Here is a 17764-nt window from a genome sequence, read left to right as displayed (position 1 = left end):
GGAAAGGTTTGAGATAATAAACCTGTAAGAATTCACATGAGAACACCATGCTAGTTATCCAGATTTGGAAAATAGAAGGAAATGGAAGAGTAGTGTATTCTTAAACTTCAGACATGGAACTGAAAGTCTAATTATTAAAGGATTGAATCTCTGCAGAGTAGAAGCCTTGGAGGAAAAAAAAAAGAGGAGTAATTAAATAGGCATACACTTCTGTGTGTTTTTCTATATTTAATATCTGTCAGCTTACTAACATGTCACTTTTACAAGAATGTCTTACTGGTCAGCTTCAGGAAAGCTCTAATTCAAGTTATTCCTGCTCTGTAAAAGTGCCAACCATGAAGCTATTATATACTCTGATTTTGGATACTTTAAAAGGTGTTGGGTTTTGAGAAATTCTCACCACTTGTTTGGTTTTGTGGTGGCATTTTGGTTTTTCTGTTGTGTGGTTGTTTTTTTAAATTTATTTTGTAAATTTCTTTAGTTTAAAGTTGATCTAGCCATTTTTAAGTCCTCGAAGCACATTCTCTTTAGTGTTCTCTTAGCTTTGTGCAAGCTTGAATGAAATACCTAGAAATGGAATAAAGCATTTGTTTGTAACTATATATGTCGGTAAATATTCATGTTAGATTTAGACATGGCTTACAGGAGTTGGGAATAGATATAAATAGGTGTGTGTCTGCTACTTTGTGGCAGATAGTAAAAATGACAAGAAAAAAAAGACAGTAACAGATTCCAAAGCAGGTTTGTGTTTTTTTTTTTTTTTTTTTGTAAAATAGTTCCTTAATAGCTATATGAAACTCAAGGAGGTTTCACCAGTGAATTTAACAATGCTTAATGGTGATTTATTTAATGTATAAAAGGCATACCTTCCAGAGAAAATAAGGTTAGGCAGAGACTGCTCTTTCCTTTGCACAGATTTCTGAAGTGGAGCAGTAGTTCTTGTGCTCCCACATGCATGTGCACATGTATGCGTATGTTTCAGGTTGTTCCAGGATGCCTTTTGTTTCTCCTTTCATTCTTCTGGGCTCTCCAAAAGAAAAATCCTGAATGGATAGTGCCTTAAGGTGCATGTAGTCTATATTTGCACAGCATGTTTATTTAATTTGTTGGTTTTAGGTTGGTGGTTTTTTTGTTGCTTTTTTTTTTTTTAAATAAAAAGCAACAACTCTAACACACTGGGAACGATCTAATCTTTTACTTAATCATTTTGACCAAAACAGCTTTCTACAGTGACCAGCAATTAACAAACTCTTCAGGGCAACAGTATGTCAACTGTCAGAACCTCTGGTTGTTGTGCTTGTCATAATCAGAATCTTATCTGATAAACATACTTGTTTCAGTATTTACTGTGGCCCTATAGACCACCTATCTGATCTCTAGTCCATGGAGGTCAGATTGGGAACTGATATATTTAAAAAAAAAAAAAAAATCTCACAGCGGTGAATTCTTATGAGTAAGTCTGGCTTCAGGTGAGCTCCCTTAGTGAAATTGGCCAATTACTGTCTCTGATAGTGGTCAACAGTGGTCACCTAGGGAAAGAAAGCATTATAAAACTTATATAGACTCTGTTTCTTGTAAAAATTTTGACTTTGGGATTTCCGGCAGATTGACATGACATATTATGTTTAATAGCCCTTGTCCTCCATTTGCCTAACTCTCTTCAGTCTGTTACTTTTCAACCCCTGCAACATCCTGTGGCACTGAGTTTCTCTAAGTAATTTTGTACAAAATGACTCCCCCCTGCCCCTTAATGACCTTCCTTTGAAGTTTGTTCCATTGCTTTGTGTGTCCCTTTTCTGGGCCATGAGAAGCAGCAAGCGGTCACTTTATCCTGTCCCCTTCTTTTTACCACTTGTGGCAGGTCTCTTCTATTCTGCATACTCCTTTCTCAGATGGGTAGTCTCAGTCTGTTTAATCTCTTACCCTAAAGGCATGGCATGCTTCCCTTACAGCTGTAGTTGGAGGTTTGTGTTCTGCAAATACTTTTTCTCCAGTGGTGCTGGAGGGATGGAGAAGATACTCCCTTGGTCTTAGCCCAATTGAGTGATCTGCTAGTGTTGCTCATCTGTAAAGCTTTCTCCGTGTGGCTCAGCGGGTGTAGCAAATGAAACCAGACAGGCTTGTATCAGTGCTTGTTGCCGCTGCTCTTGGGCCTTGCCAGAAGGGTGCCTCTCTTGTATCAACGTGCAGCTCTCCATGCTGTTCTCCTCCTACAATAGTTTCTGCTATGGCTGATTTGGGAATGCTCAAGGACCCATGGGAATGCCCATTTTTCAAGGCATTCAATTAATGTATGTATTGTCATCTTCTTAAGACCTTTCAGAAGTGTCCGCAGGTGGTGTGGCATGGCTCTGTGTGTATTAACTGAGAGCCATAGCTGGTATTGGGGTAGGCAGCAGTGCCCAGCCTCCTTGGTGGGGACGTCCAAGGGGGTGGGTAGACTGTGCCTGAGGTGCTCCTGGGTCACAGCTTCAGTGTGAATAACTGGTCACTTTTGCTGTTGCAGAGCTTAGGAGGTGAATGATGGAAGAGGAGTCTCAGGTGGCTTTATTCTACTGTGCTGAAGTGCAGGTTCAGTTGTGCCGTCTCTCAATTGCAGAGCCCCTGATAACCGATACATCTGCAGCCTGCCCCATGCCCTGCAGCTGTGCGGGGTAAGAGCCTGCAGAGCAGGAGTCTTCTTTACAGCTTTATAAAAATCTCACTGACCAACTGGAGTTGCATGTACAAAGCATATTGACTATGCAGGTTTTCATTGCAAGACCTCTGCATCGCATCATGGGGTCTTAAGAGTGACTCTGCTGTAAAGGTTTTTTTTTTTTTTCTTCAATTTTATAGTTGCATTTTTAGTTGTAACCTTTTGCTTTTCTCTCCCTGTTTCTTAGCAGAGATTTTATTACTGCTCTTGACAGCATGGGATTCAGGTGCAGCAGCTGTATCATGTTGTAGGCTCTTACCTAGGAGTAGATGTGGTGAGACACCTCCCTGCTTCCATGGCTTGTAGGCATTCCCATTCTTCCCAGTACCGGAGTGGACAGAGGGACCTGCTTTGGAGTCAGATTCATTGTCTCACACACCCACAGCTTTGGAAGGTCAGCTGTGATAGTTCCTTATCCTCATAGGGTGGAAAGGACAGTATTTTCCTGTACTTTCTGACTCCACCTATTCAAGTACTGGTGCTGTTTGTGATCTACCCTGTGGGGCGGCACCTTTTTTCCTGTGCCAAAAACAGCCACCTCCATTTACTTACCCTGCTTCAGCACAGTTCGAGTAGGATGTGCTTTCCACTAGGAACAGTAGAAGGGTGGTTGTCTAGTCTTACTCATTTTAATCTTGTTTATTTAGTGAGCGTGGAGGAAGAGGATGGATGAGTTTAGAGGAGTGTTAGTGGTCAGCCCTAATCAGTGTGTCCCCTCATTCAAAAAATAGAAAAGTACTTTGGTTTCACCTTGGCTGTTTGATGAGAAATTGAACCTTATGTGGTCTTTAGGACACATCTCTTGACTGCTTTCTCAAATGAGATGTGGCATTTTAGCGGCCTTGGGCAAGTACAATCATCCTTTGGTTCCCCTTTCCAGGGTGGCACCAGCCCCCGTGGGTAAGTTTGCTATTTTTTTGCTATTGCTGCACCTTGCGTTATGACAGGAAAAAATAGTAATCTTTGGTTTTGTCTCTGCTCTGTACTTAAAAATGGGCAAATATCAGTTGGTCACAGTATCTCTTCAACAATGTCGTCTTCTACCTCAGTTTGGTGATTTAGATAAACCTGGAATGGCATTTGTTCTTACAAATCCATTTTAAATCTGTCTGACTAAAAGACCCCTCAATGTCTTTGTGTTGTATGTTATAGATTGTAGCACATAATATTGACTCACCATTAAAATTAATTTAAGTTCATTAGTTATTAAGACAAATTTTGTTGTCTTTTTAAAGTTTTTTAAACTAAAAAGTGCTTTAACAAACCTTATAGTAAATTTTTACTCACATTTTGATGTTTTGACATGGAGAACTAAAATAATAGTGCAACCGCATATAAATGTCATGTGAAATGCTAGAAAATATAGTAGGATGTCAGTATTAAAGCAATGATTTGGAATAGTCCAAATATTATTTTGAGTTCTGGCTGTGACAGTACCTTCCCTTTAATTGTTCCTATCCAACGATCCCCTTAGTGCCCTTTTATTACTTGAGGAAAACTTCAGCATCCAGAATGTTTATTTTCAAATTGTAAATGAAAACCATTTCTTGTCAGACAAGGAAAGAAACTATCAACTTAATGTTTCCTGTAGGAAAATATTTGTGTTCTTGCTTTCTTTTATCCTTTGAGTAGAATATAAAGATGCAACTTGATGTTTTCTGCCTTTTGCAATCCTTTAGGTTTTGTTAGTGATGCAAAACTTAGCAGCAAAGCAGTTAGCCTCTTCAAAGCATTATAAGGAAGAAATAAATTAGTCAAAACAGGTAAAATACTTAACGCAGGCTACTGTTGTTGATTCTTCTACTATTCAAGATTTAGAAAAAAAAAAACCAAAACAAGAACAGTGAAACTTGCTTTATTTTATTAGTGTGTACCAAAAACTTAACTGATTATTTTAAGCAAGTATTTTGTAGAATATGAGAACTGTTGCCTATGCTATTAATAGAAAAGTTGTTTTTCTTAATCCCAAATAGTGCCTATGTTTCGAGATCCTTCCTTCCTTTGATAATATTTCCTGCCTGTGTTCCTACCTGTGATACTAGTTCCTTACCCGTGTTTTGTCATGAAAGCATGCATTAGTACAGCTAGAGAGCAGTGAAACAGATACAAGTGGGCAGCTGCTGGGAGCACCAGGCAGACAGGGCGAAGTGGCAACTTCACTTCAACTAGAGTAATACTAGTTATTGCCTAACTGAAAATTAAGTAGTGAGGCTTCTTGTTTTTCGTTTTTGTGTGGGTCCCTCCCCCCCTTTTTTTTTCCTATCCTCCCCCTCCATCCCCTTGTTGTGGTGCAATTTCATCACTGTACAACAGCATGACAGTACTTAGTGACTTAGTGCATCACAGGGATTTTTCTTCTGTTTGACTCCATGTGTGCATCAGCAGGAAGGGCAGCCAGCGGCGAGGCTGCTGGATACGCGCTTGGAAGACCTGGATGCAGCCTGCCTGCTTTGCCGGAGGCTCCCCGTGTGATGTATGGCTGCTCTGCGCTGCAGCTCTGAAATGTCAGGGCTTTCAGTGCTTGCTTAACATGAGCTTATCTTGAGAGTAGATACAGTAAAGACTGCAAAACACTTAGAGCCAAGGTAACGTGAATCATACCAGTTCTTAAAATAGAAAGCCCAGCTAAATGCTTTCTGAGGTTTTTCTGCTCAGTCATATTGGTGAAGCGTGTGCGTGCTGCTCCTGTTTCTCACCGGCACTTGGCACGCCTGTGACTGCAGTCTCCTTGCAGATACAGTGCACGTGGCCATCTTTGGGTGTTGAACCCCCTGGGGAAGCTCCCGGGCAGGCGGCTCCTTGTTTACTCAGCTTAGCACTGGGAGTGATGACCCGGTACTGGTCCATTTTTAGTAGCACTACGTCCATACCAGTCTTTCATCAAAGCAGACGTTGTCCTTAGCTTCGCATTTGTTGAGTAAGTACACATGGGCTTGTGGGGTTTTCTTTTTACTTTTGTCCCTTGGTTATTAGATGCTTCAGTATTAATGTTTGGTACCAGTTTTCTTCTGAGGGAGCCCTGTAAAACAGACAACACACAATGGGTAACTGCGTCTCCCCTGCTGAGCACTCTTCAGAGCAGATGAACTCCCCGAGCATGCGTAGCCAGGGTAGGCGCTTTTTCTGCGATGCTTGGTGCATGCATATAGTTAGAGGGCTGTATGCAAGCTAGCCCCTGCCTCCTGGGGGTTTCCTTCAGGGATCAGTTAGCTTCTGTGGAGTTTCCAACAGGCTGACAAGAACAAGAGGTCATTTGTTTGTGTGACTCTGGCCTGAGGAAGCGAGAGCTGTGATGGCTTCCCTCCAGCAACATGGTGCCCCTCCCTGCCCCATGGTCCTGCCTGCCATGCCGGCCACCTTGGACTCCAGCATCCACCTGCTGTGTGGCAGCCGTTCCCTTTCCTGAGTGCTGTGCCCTCATTTTAGCGTTTCCCCTGACTGGGTGTGATGCCGGGAGGTGGGTGAGGAAGAGCGCTCCCTGGGCTGCGGCCGGGCAGACTCGCCTCAGGCGTGCGAGCGTGGCAATGCCGGGCAGTGCCAGCCTGGTTGTGGTTTCAGGGGAGGAAGTGCTTTTTTTTCTTCTTTTATATTTTAAAAGCAGGCTTTTGCTCAAACTCAATATGGTGTTTTGAAGGAAATAATTTTTTCTGTGTTCAAATCTCTACTGCTGTTTTAGGAAAACAGTAGTTGCTTTAATAAACAGCTGGTGTAAAAAAAAGAGTTGTGTTCAGGAGCAGAAAGTAATTATGTGGACTGAAATAGAGAGGAGCAGAACCACGTACACAGTGGTGTATTTGCTTGAATTAATGATGGTCTGATGTTGTTTTTTTTTTAAATTGATTCTGCCCAGATCAGTATAGTCTTCAGGATGCTAAAGCTAAAGCTGCAGTGTTTAATGGGCAGAAATATTTCCATGTCAGCCTGGCCCACCTGGCTGCTCTGTGTGCAGGCCAACACATGCGTCTTGCTTCAAAGATGAAAATAAGGCTGCTCGGTCACTGTCGGGTGTTGAGCAAGCATAGGGAAGAGCGCGATTTAATTTCTTTCTAGCCTTTTGGAGAGTTTCTGTTGAGGTAATGGTGGCGCTGCATGTGTTGAAGGTGACTTGCTCTTCTGAGTAGGATTTCTGATTTTTAACAAGCTGCTTGGTGTGAGGTGATCCAGCTGAAGGGCTCTGGTGGAAATCTGTCCCCCCTGCCCTCGTGGTGGGTCGGGGCACAGATGCAGCGCCAGAATTTAAAAGCTGCACTTCTGTTTGCCGGGTAGGGAAGGCAGTTGTACTTGTGGTGTGCTGTATTTTATTGTTTCGTCAAAACATGTTATAAATGTGAAATAGCATCGCTTACCTGTCTTTTCTACTCACAAAGCAAAATGATGGGCATTAAGTGCTTTGCACTAGACCAAATGATGAATCATCGTTGTTGAAGGGCAAACAAAATGATGTCAGGGTTCCCTTCTGGCCCATAATCCACAAATGAATGCAGGGGGGGATTATATTTGGGGTTTCTTCATCCTAGTTTTATGATGACTTCAGCCCAGAATTTAACTATTTCAGGAAAGAAGTAATGCTGGAAGATATTTTGAACTTATACACACACACACACCCCCCACACCGCTTTCATTTTTAAACCCACGGTATCCTTGTGGCAGCTGCCAAATTGCCTTATGTATAAAGGTAACGTATAAGGAAAACAGAGCTGGAGACTGTCTGGTTGCTATTGTACTTCACACAGACCCTTGTTATTAGCCAGACTTCTGTTACATGCAGTTCCTTGCCTACTAAAATTATTTATTTACCTAATGATAAAGGAATTGGCTGTCGCTGGTAGTGCCACTTCTGAAAATTGGTGCATTCCTCCTTTGTTGAATTACATATTATTATGTTAACCAAGGTTTAGTATGAAATAGTAATGAGAAAAGGGTTATTTTGTGGTAGGCCCTGTACAGTGTTCAGGGAATAATTTGAGAAGATTTTATTCTGGGAGTGAGGGGAGGGTGCGATAGATGTAGTCGCTCTGTTATGGGGCTCTTAAATAGAGTAGGGGTATATCACTTTTTTTTAAAAAAATTTCTGGTTAGACTGAAATAAAGAATGTTACTTTTTTGGGGCTGAACTTCCTTTTCTGTGAATTGTTTAACCTTTCAAACCTTTTCAGTGCAGCAAATATTGCTAACCCAAGTTCCGTCTGGGTGTTTTTTCCAGTTTGTATAGCCTTTTTGTGAGATTGGATAGGATATTAAAAAATAATAATAAAAAACCCAAACACAAGTGATCTCTCTTCCTCTAGTTATTTGAAAGGTTGTATTAACTGTACTCATATTTTGTAATTTCCCTGGCAGTTGACTATGAAATTTGACCTATTTAAATGGTTTTACTGTACTACGTTTCCTGGAGACCTTTCAAGATAATTTGCTTCCTAATCTAAATTTAACAGTTACATAAACCACATTTTGGAGGCTTGGAAATTTCTACCTACTGCCTCTGCTTTTTTTTTTTTGTAGACAAGCCATATTGTAAAAATTTAAGTACAGAATTTTAATCTGAGATTTGCAAGTAGCTTATCATTTGGTTTTCATACATAGATGCTGTTTTTCTTTTTAATAAGATAAAGTAGGTTATTTTTTGTCCCACTTGAAAGTTTCCTTAGTGCTGTGGCCAATTCCATTTTTGTCAGTCTATTTTAAAATGTGAAGAAATAAAATCTCACAGGTCTAGGATATATTTGCATTACACTTCCTTGAATTTCTTGGTTGCCTTTTCCTTCTGTATAGGTCTTAACAGGTACTGAGTAGCATATGGATATGTTTAACCTTTCTCTGCAACAAACCGAAGCCAGAAAGGAAGGACTGCTACTCCCTGGAGATGCTGTTTTGTTCAGAAATCTTGGCTGGATTTAAGGATTCATTTTGTACGCTTGTCACTGATGTCTTGCCTAATATGCTGTGCGAATTCAGACTCTGTGAGATACCTCATCCTTCTTTCTGCTAACTCTGTTACTGATGAACTGTGCTGAGGAATGTGTCAGAATAAGAGGATAAACTTCATAGTTTATTTGGTAAATTTGGTTCTTTACACTGATGCAAACTGAAAGGGAAAATATTTGTTGTTTCTGCAGGTATTTGAAATGGGTTTTTGCTTTGAATAAGATTAATAAGGTTCTGAAATTTTGTTAACTGTCTGCTGTTTACATAAGCTGCTTGACTGTGTTTTTTTGTTGTGTTTTTTTTTTTTTTTGGTAATGCATAGTAACTAGCTTTTCAGAAATGGGAATTGCCTTAAGTCAGTGCAACACTGATTTTCCTTGGGAAGATTGGGAAGAGGAGAGAATGGTGGTAGAGGCAAGTAGCTGTTTCTTGCTCACTTCAGCAGTGCAGGTATTTGTGAATAAGCAAAAAGGAGCAAACATAATTTAGAAATTATAAATCATTAATTACAAAACATTTTCCCTAGATATTTGGAAATATCAGTGTTACCCTTTTAGTCAGATTCTTACACATGCTGGCTGATCTGTTGATTACTCTTGGCTTGGGATCCATGTTTAATTTCAGCTAGGTGAGTGCAGGGTGGCTCTTTCCAGGCTTTCCTTTAAAGTGCGGTGATGTGCTGGATCCAGCATCAGTTTTGGCTCCAGGGTGTTCCCAATATAGGCAGCAGCAGCATTCAGGAAGCTGTGGAAATGCTGGCAGCATGATGTTGCTGCCTGCGGCTGAGGAGAGTGTGTTTCCTGGGGTTATTTGTGGTTGAACACCCAAAGGGTTCAGGTCATCTTGACCTGTGTTCGGGTGTTTAGGTGACAGCAGGGAATGAGGCCCACTTCTCTTTTTAAGTTGCGGTTCTTGTCTTAAGCTTTTGTGCGCAGATCAGGGGTACGAACGCAGCCATGGCTTGACAAGCCAGAAATGCAGCAGGCGTGGAATATGGTTCAAGTTAGGAACTGCTGTGGTAACTGATATTAAAAATGGCACCAGAAAATGTTCCATTGCAGTGATTGCCTGGAGGGTTGAGTGTGTTTTTGCTTGTGACATAGTGATTTCTTAATGTCACTCCTGTATTTTAATTTTCCTTTAAAAGATCCCTGAAGGTGGATTTAAAAAAAAAAAAAAAGCCTTGATCTAAAGTTCTGTTCTTATTTTTAATGGTTGTTTTTGAGGTAATCTGTGCTTGACCGTAGGACTTGAGTACATTTTGAATCCACAGGCAAAGTATCCCTACTTACCTTTTACAGTAGTGACTGGGAAGAAAGGTTCCTCTTTTTGTGGAGGTGGAGCCATTTACCTCTTCGGCTCTGCAACAACATTTAAGTGTTGAGTCGCTTTACACTCCTTGCTTTTCTTAGCTTTTACATTGGAACTGCTAGAAAGTTTAAACTTTCTAAACTGCTAAAACTAAGTTCTCAAAATTTAAACAAAAAGTTCAACGTGCATATTTGCAAAATGCCTGAATGAAGATAAAGGAAGTGGAAGGAGGCTGATAGTTTTAGCTGCTCGCTGTATGGTGTTCCCATCACACTCCTACTGATGGCTCATCCTTTCTTACCTCTTTTTTTCTTTATCAGTAGTGTCTATTTGAGTCTATTTTTAAAATTTCTTTTAAAGCTATTTTGTGGAAAAATATTTCTTTTATAAAATTTACTAACTTTTTCATTTTGTGTGTAAAAATAGTACTATTTACTTGATTCTCTTTTGGTGTTGCCACACACCATTCATTATAATTGAGACCCTGAGGTAGGAAAAGGGCGCTGGCAATCTCATTAATTTTTCTCACCTTTTCATTAAGTCCTGATGCACATGTGGAAAAAAATTAATTGTGCTCCTTTATTCTAGGCTTTATTGTCACCGTAGTTTTCAGGGGTGAAGTTAGAAAAGGGGCAAAGCTAGACCATTTCTGTGGGTCTTTTGGTTCTTGTTCGGTTTGGGTCTTTGATATGCTTGTATTGCCCTTTCTTTCTACATTTAGCCTTTTTAGGGATATATACATGTGTGTAAATTTTTATTTGATTTTATTTTAATTTCTTCACAGCGTTTCGAGTGATAAAACACTGGAAAAAAACTGGAAGAACCAGAAATTGAGGCAACAGGGTTGCTTGCAGCCTTGCTCTGGACCATATCGCCTGGCCAGTAGTATCATTGTCTGGACCTGAGGGACAAACTGGAGGGTGCCAGACTGCTTTGGGGGGAATTGGTCTGAAGCTGGGAAAGGCTGGGATGGGTTTCCCTGTTGCAGGGTCTGGCTTTGCATCTCCAGACTTTCTGAACTGAGCAGCTGCTGATTCTGCAAAGGCAGGTGAAGGAGTGAGACGGGAGCTTCAGCACAAAATGGGTGTTACTTTGGGATCCCTCTGTAATGGCTAGGGAGCAGAAACATTGTTAGTGACCCTTTCTGATGAGCCCTCACGCTTTGGGGTGGAAGTTGTGGCAGTCCCAGTGTATGTGAGGATACAGCAAAGGAGTCTTCTATTAAAAACAAAAGCGAAGCCTCCTGCGGAAGAGGTCCTATGGAATGATGCTGAGGCTGTTACTCCTGCATCATGTGGGGGCACGTGGCGAAAACATAATGTGTTGGTCACTTTTTCAATAACCTGTCATGCTGAACGCAGCACACCTGTGATTTGTTGTAGCTCTGTGGGCTGTTATTCACTGTTGTGGTTAATATTGCTGCAGAAAGTCAGGCAGGAATCCAGTGTTATTACTATTTGGGGCTTTTACCCTGTGTGACACTTTTTTCTGTTTCTGTCTGCTGTAATGGAGGTATAAATCTCTTGCCTGAGCTGCTACAAATCCACTTCTCAATTACAACTTTTAGTTTTATTTTTTTTTAGGTTTGGTTTGTTTGTGTTTTTTTTCCTACAGAGTTGTTGGCAGAGGTGTGCTTTCTGTTCTGAAGTTTTTGTTACACTTGCTGTCCTGTGTAAGCTGTCTTTGAAGTAGCCATCTCCTCTCTGCTTTCCCAGTTGCCCAGGCAGAAGTCCAGGCTTCCTGGGTGTTCCCTCAACCTTGTGTTTGACCCTACTTTAATTGAATGTTCATGTTGTGCTCTGCAGATAGCTGTCTTTTAGTATGGAGTGAAGAGGTTTTATTGCTGCATGTTTATGTAGACTATAAGAGATGAGAATTGCCTGCCGTAAGCTTTCAGCACCTTTTAGCAACTGCTTAAAAATTCATCTGAACATAAAAACAAAGCAAGCAGCAAGCACTTGCATTTCTTGCTAAGAAACAGAAGCGAGGAATACTGCTTAGCACACCTAGACGCGTCTTCTCATTGTCTCTCAAGGTCTTGTAACATGCCTGTAAGCCAGGGCTGTTTGGAACTGAAGACTGCCAGCAGAGAAGGTGTTGCCACAGGCAGAACCTGCTCCTTTGTAGGGAGAGTTGTATGCTCTGGGGGGCTGGGTTAGGCTGCTGGAATACAAGCTCTCAAATAGGCAGTGCCATTTTATTTGCTCTTGATTAAAGTCCATGCCTTTAAACATCACGAATTTGCAAGATGAAAGTAGTTTTCTAGTCCTCCCCTCCCTATCCAACAGTTAACTTCAAGTCTGGTGTCCCCAAAACATGCACAAAGACAAACCCTTCTGGCCTAAGTGTCTTCTACCTGTCAAACAGCTTTTGCCTAATAGATTCACGGAAGTTTCTTCCTCTGAGTGGTGCCCGCACAAGCCACCATACATTGCTAGCTGGAAGTGAAGCCCTGTGGTGTTTGGGTAGTTCGGTTTTGATGTCGCTGTTCTGTTGGACACTGGTCTTTGTGTGCAACGCAGCCACCTTGTGTCCCCCAAGGTTGCTTGAGCTGTGAGAAGGTGAATTAATGTGAAATTGTTATGTAATGGGATTTTATAGCTTGCTTCAGTGATACAAGTGACACCTTTTGATGTCCCATCCTGTTGACCACGGTGTCTGTCTGTCCACCCCCCAGGTTAAATATCTGGCTCAAAAGTTCTGTATCTACCTGCTTGAAAACTTCCTTTTTCAAACTCCAGAAGAGTGGGCAATGTCTTTTTATAATAGATAGGTCTAAAGGATTGTTTTAAACTTTGAGTGATCATTGTATTTAGATTCAGTAAACTCACATTCTTAAATATAAAGGCTGCTGAAAATTTCCACTAAATTAAACACTTGTGCTGCAAACAATTCAATTGCAATCTCTTCAAAGCCTATAGACAGGCTTCTCTTATCTGGAAATCTTGTTTATCCCATGGTCTTTGGATAATCTCAAGACCTGTTGTACAGTAATGTGGAGGGTTTATCAAATAGGATATTTGGCTTTGTTGCTTTTTTTAATGGCATGTAGTTTTGTTTAAGAAATGAAGCTGCTTATGTTTCAGGTGTGGCCAGGCTGGCACTTCTAACACTGCAGGCATTTCAAGTTCAGCTGTCTGCAACCTACTCGTGCCTGTCTTTTTGTTGCTTAACAAAAAAAAAAAAAAAGGTGGTTGTTTATTCTTGCAGAATCTTTTTTTACTACTTTTCTCTAACAATTTGCTTATTCAATCCATTATAAATATAGGCTTGATTTCAACTTGCTATTATTAATTGTAAACTGTTATTGGTTCTTATTTAACAAATGTAACTGAATATTACAGAATGGCAGGACTTACAAGAATGCATATGGATTTCTGTTGGCACTTGTTGAGAGTATGTAGCTGATGACTATTTTGATCTTTCTTTTAATAATCAGTCATGCAGAATTTTCTTCTTCCCCGTTCTCTGTATGTGTTACATGTTCAAAAATCTATTTCAAAAAGCTCAGTGCCTTTTGAATGGAACGGGTGCAGAGCCACAGAAGTATTTCTCAGTGATACCGTTGATCACTTCTCATAAACTTCTGAAAGCCACATTTCTTGTAGTCAGATGATTTAAATTAAATGGCGTCAGTCACTATTTTTTGTGATTGTCCCTATTTAAAATCTGCTTTTTGTTTTGCATGGATGCCTTTGGGGTTTTTCCCTCTGGTTTGTTGGTTTTTGGTGTTTGGGTTTGTTGTTTTTTTGTTGTTTTTTTTTTTAAGGTGAGTTATATTTCTAAATCCTTGCCTTGCTGTGCATCCACCTTATTTCCTGGCCTCCACCCATCTCTCAGCTAGCGACTGCCACCATGGCAACTCTTCCTCTGGCTGAACAGATGGGACATTGAGTCTCCTCCGAGAGCAGAGTGTCGCTCACGCCTTGCTGGGAATCAGCTGGCGGGTTGCACTCCTTCCTGCAAAAACTAAAGCAAGCTCTGCCCAGCAGAGGCATGCTGCTTTTGAGGGTGCTCGGTTTCACAAATAATACTGTGGTCTAATAGTTGCTTCCAGAAATAAAGCGTAGTGGCTGAACTGGGATCGCTTCAGAGGAGCTTTGCCTTTAGTGCAGAGGGTTTGGCGTCAGCCAGCAGCTGGTGATTTTCTGGTAAAATGGTTGCCATCAACTTTTTTTTTCTCTTTAGGATGCGTCAGGATGAAACGCCACAGGCATCTAAGCACCAGTGACAGTTCAGACAATGAGAGTAAGTAATACCTAGTAGTTTTTCTTTGGTCTATCACCCCCTTGTGGTTTCCTTCTGTGGTTTGAGGGCAAACTCACCTCTTATAATTAAAAAAAAAAGTGTTTGTTTCTTGATTTCTTTTTGCGTGCTGTGGTCTTTGGTGTTCTGAATCCTGTTACGGGAGGAAAACAAAGCGAAGGTTCCTGTAAATCTGGGAGGAGTTTTGAGTCTACTTAGAATTTGAACAGAAAGTTATATCTTTCCCTTTCAGAGTTGGAAAGAGAGATCTGTAAATCAAGAGGAATTTTACTGTCCAGGGTCCTATTTTGTAACTACTTGTAATTAATTAAATTATTATTTGTAATTATCTTGCACAGAGCCTCAACTTTAAAATTACAGGGGGTGGCAAATTCTTTGAGCATTGATAGGTTAGAATTCTATATAAGATAGAGTTATAACCAGTATATTGATTGTTATGGTATCTTGTACTGGTTCTTGATCTGTTCCACTTTGGTCTGTTATACAATTTAGTACGGTTATATTTTAAGCGTTCTTTGGCACACATCTGCCTGAGGCTGCATCTTCCCATTTTATCTGGGGAAAACAAACAAAAAACCCCAAATAAAAAAAAAACCCAACCCTGTATGGCAGGGTCTTGTTTGTTTCTTGTAAGTTGGTGCCTATCTAATGACTCTGTACATAATGATGATTCATTGTCATATACATTGCAAGTCATCAAACTATCCTGTACTGAAATAACATTTTGTCTAGAAATGTTTAGACATCACACTATGATTTTTTTGCATTTCTCATCGGCACACTTTAGCGTAATTGTTTTTTGGGGGATTTTGTTTTGTTGTTTTTAATTTTTTTTAAACACTTGCAAAGTCTGTCCTTGGTTTTGCTCCTCCTACTTTGTTAGGAAATTAAGGAAAGTGGTTTGCCTGCTTGTTTCTGTTTACTTATACTTGTATTGGGCAGAGCAGAATGTACCCATAAACTCAATGTGCTGTGGTTTTACAAAGAACAAGTGGAACAGGAGGAGCTGTAATCAAGTCTACAGACTGCCTAGGAGTTTTTTGCCCACGTCTTGTCAAAAAATTATGATAATTCAAGAGATTGGAGTGCCTTGTGTTTTACTGAAAAATCAAATGAATTGATATGAGGTACAATGGTCCTTTTCTTTTTCTTTCTTTCTTTTTTTTTTTTTTTTTGACAGGTCCTTCCACTTCCTTTTCTTCTTGTTCTAAATACAGGAGCAAATCAAAAACACCAGCAAATGAACAAAAGAAACCTGCTGAGGTAAGAACCAGGGTTAAAGAATGGTTTGCTGGTAGTTTTTTGTCATGTAGTTTTCATGTTTTGAAGCCTTGAAATCGTGAGCTTTGAACTAGTGCCAGTAAGTCCTTTTGTCACCTGTCAAGTTCTCCATGAAACTGTTTTCCCTGCTGCGTGAGTATTGTAGAAGCTCTGGTGTTTGATGTCCCAAAATGACTTATGGCATTTGCAGACAGTAACATGTAGTTCTTTCTTCCACTGAAATTTAGTCTCATTTTGATACTGAAAAAGCTGGGATGGTCTTATGATTTGAGAGCATGCCACAGAAAGAAGGGGTTTGTGTGTATGTGTATGGGAAGGATGCTGTCCTGTCCTAAAGGATGCCACAGTGGGACACTTAAGTGGGCAGGATCTGTATGAACAGTGCTTACTCATCTTCTGTCGCCTTCTCATTCTGGGCTTTTTACCTTCAGTAAAGCTTTTTTACTCTGCCATGCCCACCTGTTAGGACCTCTGCACCTATCACCACTGTCACTGGATCTGTATTCATCAATTGAATATATTGTCATTCATGCACGATTCAGTGCTTAAATCCATCGTATCAACCATTCCACTGGTAGCCCTTTTTGTGGAGGATTTGTTGGCTGCTTTCTCTCCAGATTTGATGCTTGCTTTCTTAAGGTCTGAAGTCAGATGATAACTGCAAATGGGAGAACTGTTTCTTGTAGCTAATTCCCCTTACTTGCTATCACATGCCCTCTGAATGATCCCTTCAACATGCTAGTATGATTGTTGATGCCTGAGGTTACTGAAAAAAGACTGACAAAATCCACTTTGCTTCTCTAGAATTTAAGCCTGAGAGTTATGTCCCAGAAGTAATTTTTTGCACTGTACCAGCAGCTTTTTACCTGCTTAAATACTGCTGTGAGAGGTTGCATAAACTGTATAGACTGTGCTCCTACAGCAAAAGCTCTTCAGCAAACGTACTTCATGCTTTTCTCGAAATGCTGCTAACTAGAGGAGTTTGGTTTGGTAAGAACAAGGTAAATGTTACAGAACATGTCCTTTCTTTGGAAGATTGATTTTTGTCACAAGTTAATTGAAGAAAACTCACTGATTCATTTCTTAGAGATTCTTGCATGAATGTTTCAATAAAAGCAAAATGGGCCAGAACTAGTTACACAGTGTTTTATTTACAGCCACCAAGAAGGATAAGAAAAGCCTACTATGCTTTTTACCTTTAAAATGTTGTTCTGAGGATTATGGTTCTGCAAGAATTTTAATCTTAAAACAGCTTGTGGCTACTGAGGTCTTGTAATTGATGCTTATGTTTGCCTAGGCAGTAGCTTTTTTACTAGACGAGCTGGGCAAATGGGATCTGAAACACATACGCTGCCAGAGTTGTTGCTGTTTCAAATGTACCTCAGTGCTCATCCCTTACCAATCCCTTCATTCTGCCCAGACACCCAGCTTTCTTCTTGTATCTATTCCTCTTAGGGATTGTCCTATTACTGTTTTCTCTGCCTTTGCTCCGTGATGTCTTTACGTGCATTTGTACATTATAAACAATAATTATGAAGATGTGATCCATGTATATAGCATCCAAGTGTTCTGTTTACGTAAATTCTAGGAATTGAAATGAGCAGTATTTTCAGTTCCTCCTTTTAAGATCTTTGCTGCTTTCTACCTCTTCCAAGACAAAATCTTGAGCCCTTCAATGCTTGAATATATGAAACTTTGAAGAATGAGATCGGGAATATACACTGGGAATTAAAAAAGTTTATTTCATAACATCATCCTTCCAGTAATACTGGCATCTTTTTGTCATCTTTAATTTAAGATACCCTTTCCAGAAAGAAAAGGGGAAAAAAAAAAACAAACCCAAAAAGGAAAGAAAGAAATTTCAAACCTTAGAATACGTACTCTTCTGGAGGAGTGTCCCAAGTACAATGTTGAAAAGAACCTTGAAAAAATAAAAGCATAAAGTCCTCTGGGAAAGGGAATGGAAGGGAAGGTGACAGTAATAATCTCTACCACTTGTATGTAAGACTCTTGGCAACTCTTCTGGTTGTTCCTTTCCTTCTGCTAGAAGCAAGCATTCCTTTCAACCCCTTGAAAAGCATATGCTGGAGAGTGTATTACATGAAATGCTGTTGTCAGCAGAGCATTGAAATTGATTCTTTATGCACCAAGTGGTGACAAGGGTGTAAAGCAAAGACTGAGAACCACCACACACCCTTCCAAAAAGCATGTTATAATTCCACAAGTTTTTTTGTAGTAATAGTTGTCTAATATCTATTAGATAGAAACTTAACATTTCAGGCT

The 17764-nt window shown here is 40.2% G+C and overlaps 1 protein-coding gene across 7 annotated transcripts in view; it reads left to right on the top strand.

Annotated features, from left to right (window-relative positions):
• Window positions 1–17764, top strand: part of JADE3 (jade family PHD finger 3) — a 70478-nt gene that overhangs the window by 20051 nt on the left and 32663 nt on the right. For all 7 annotated transcript variants that reach the window (XM_064438017.1, XM_064437988.1, XM_064438026.1 and 4 more), the window contains 2 exons: window positions 14123–14182; window positions 15381–15463. In XM_064438017.1, the coding sequence (XP_064294087.1) occupies window positions 14134–14182; window positions 15381–15463 (132 nt within the window). In that variant the 5' untranslated portion in view covers window positions 14123–14133. The remainder of the gene's footprint in view (window positions 1–14122; window positions 14183–15380; window positions 15464–17764) is intronic.

The sequence above is a fragment of the Phalacrocorax carbo genome, chromosome 1 (assembly GCF_963921805.1).
Source record: "Phalacrocorax carbo chromosome 1, bPhaCar2.1, whole genome shotgun sequence".
Taxonomy (NCBI): Eukaryota; Metazoa; Chordata; class Aves; order Suliformes; family Phalacrocoracidae; genus Phalacrocorax; species Phalacrocorax carbo.
Note: the sequence above shows the minus strand (reverse complement) of the source record. Positions and strands in the feature narration are given on the sequence as shown.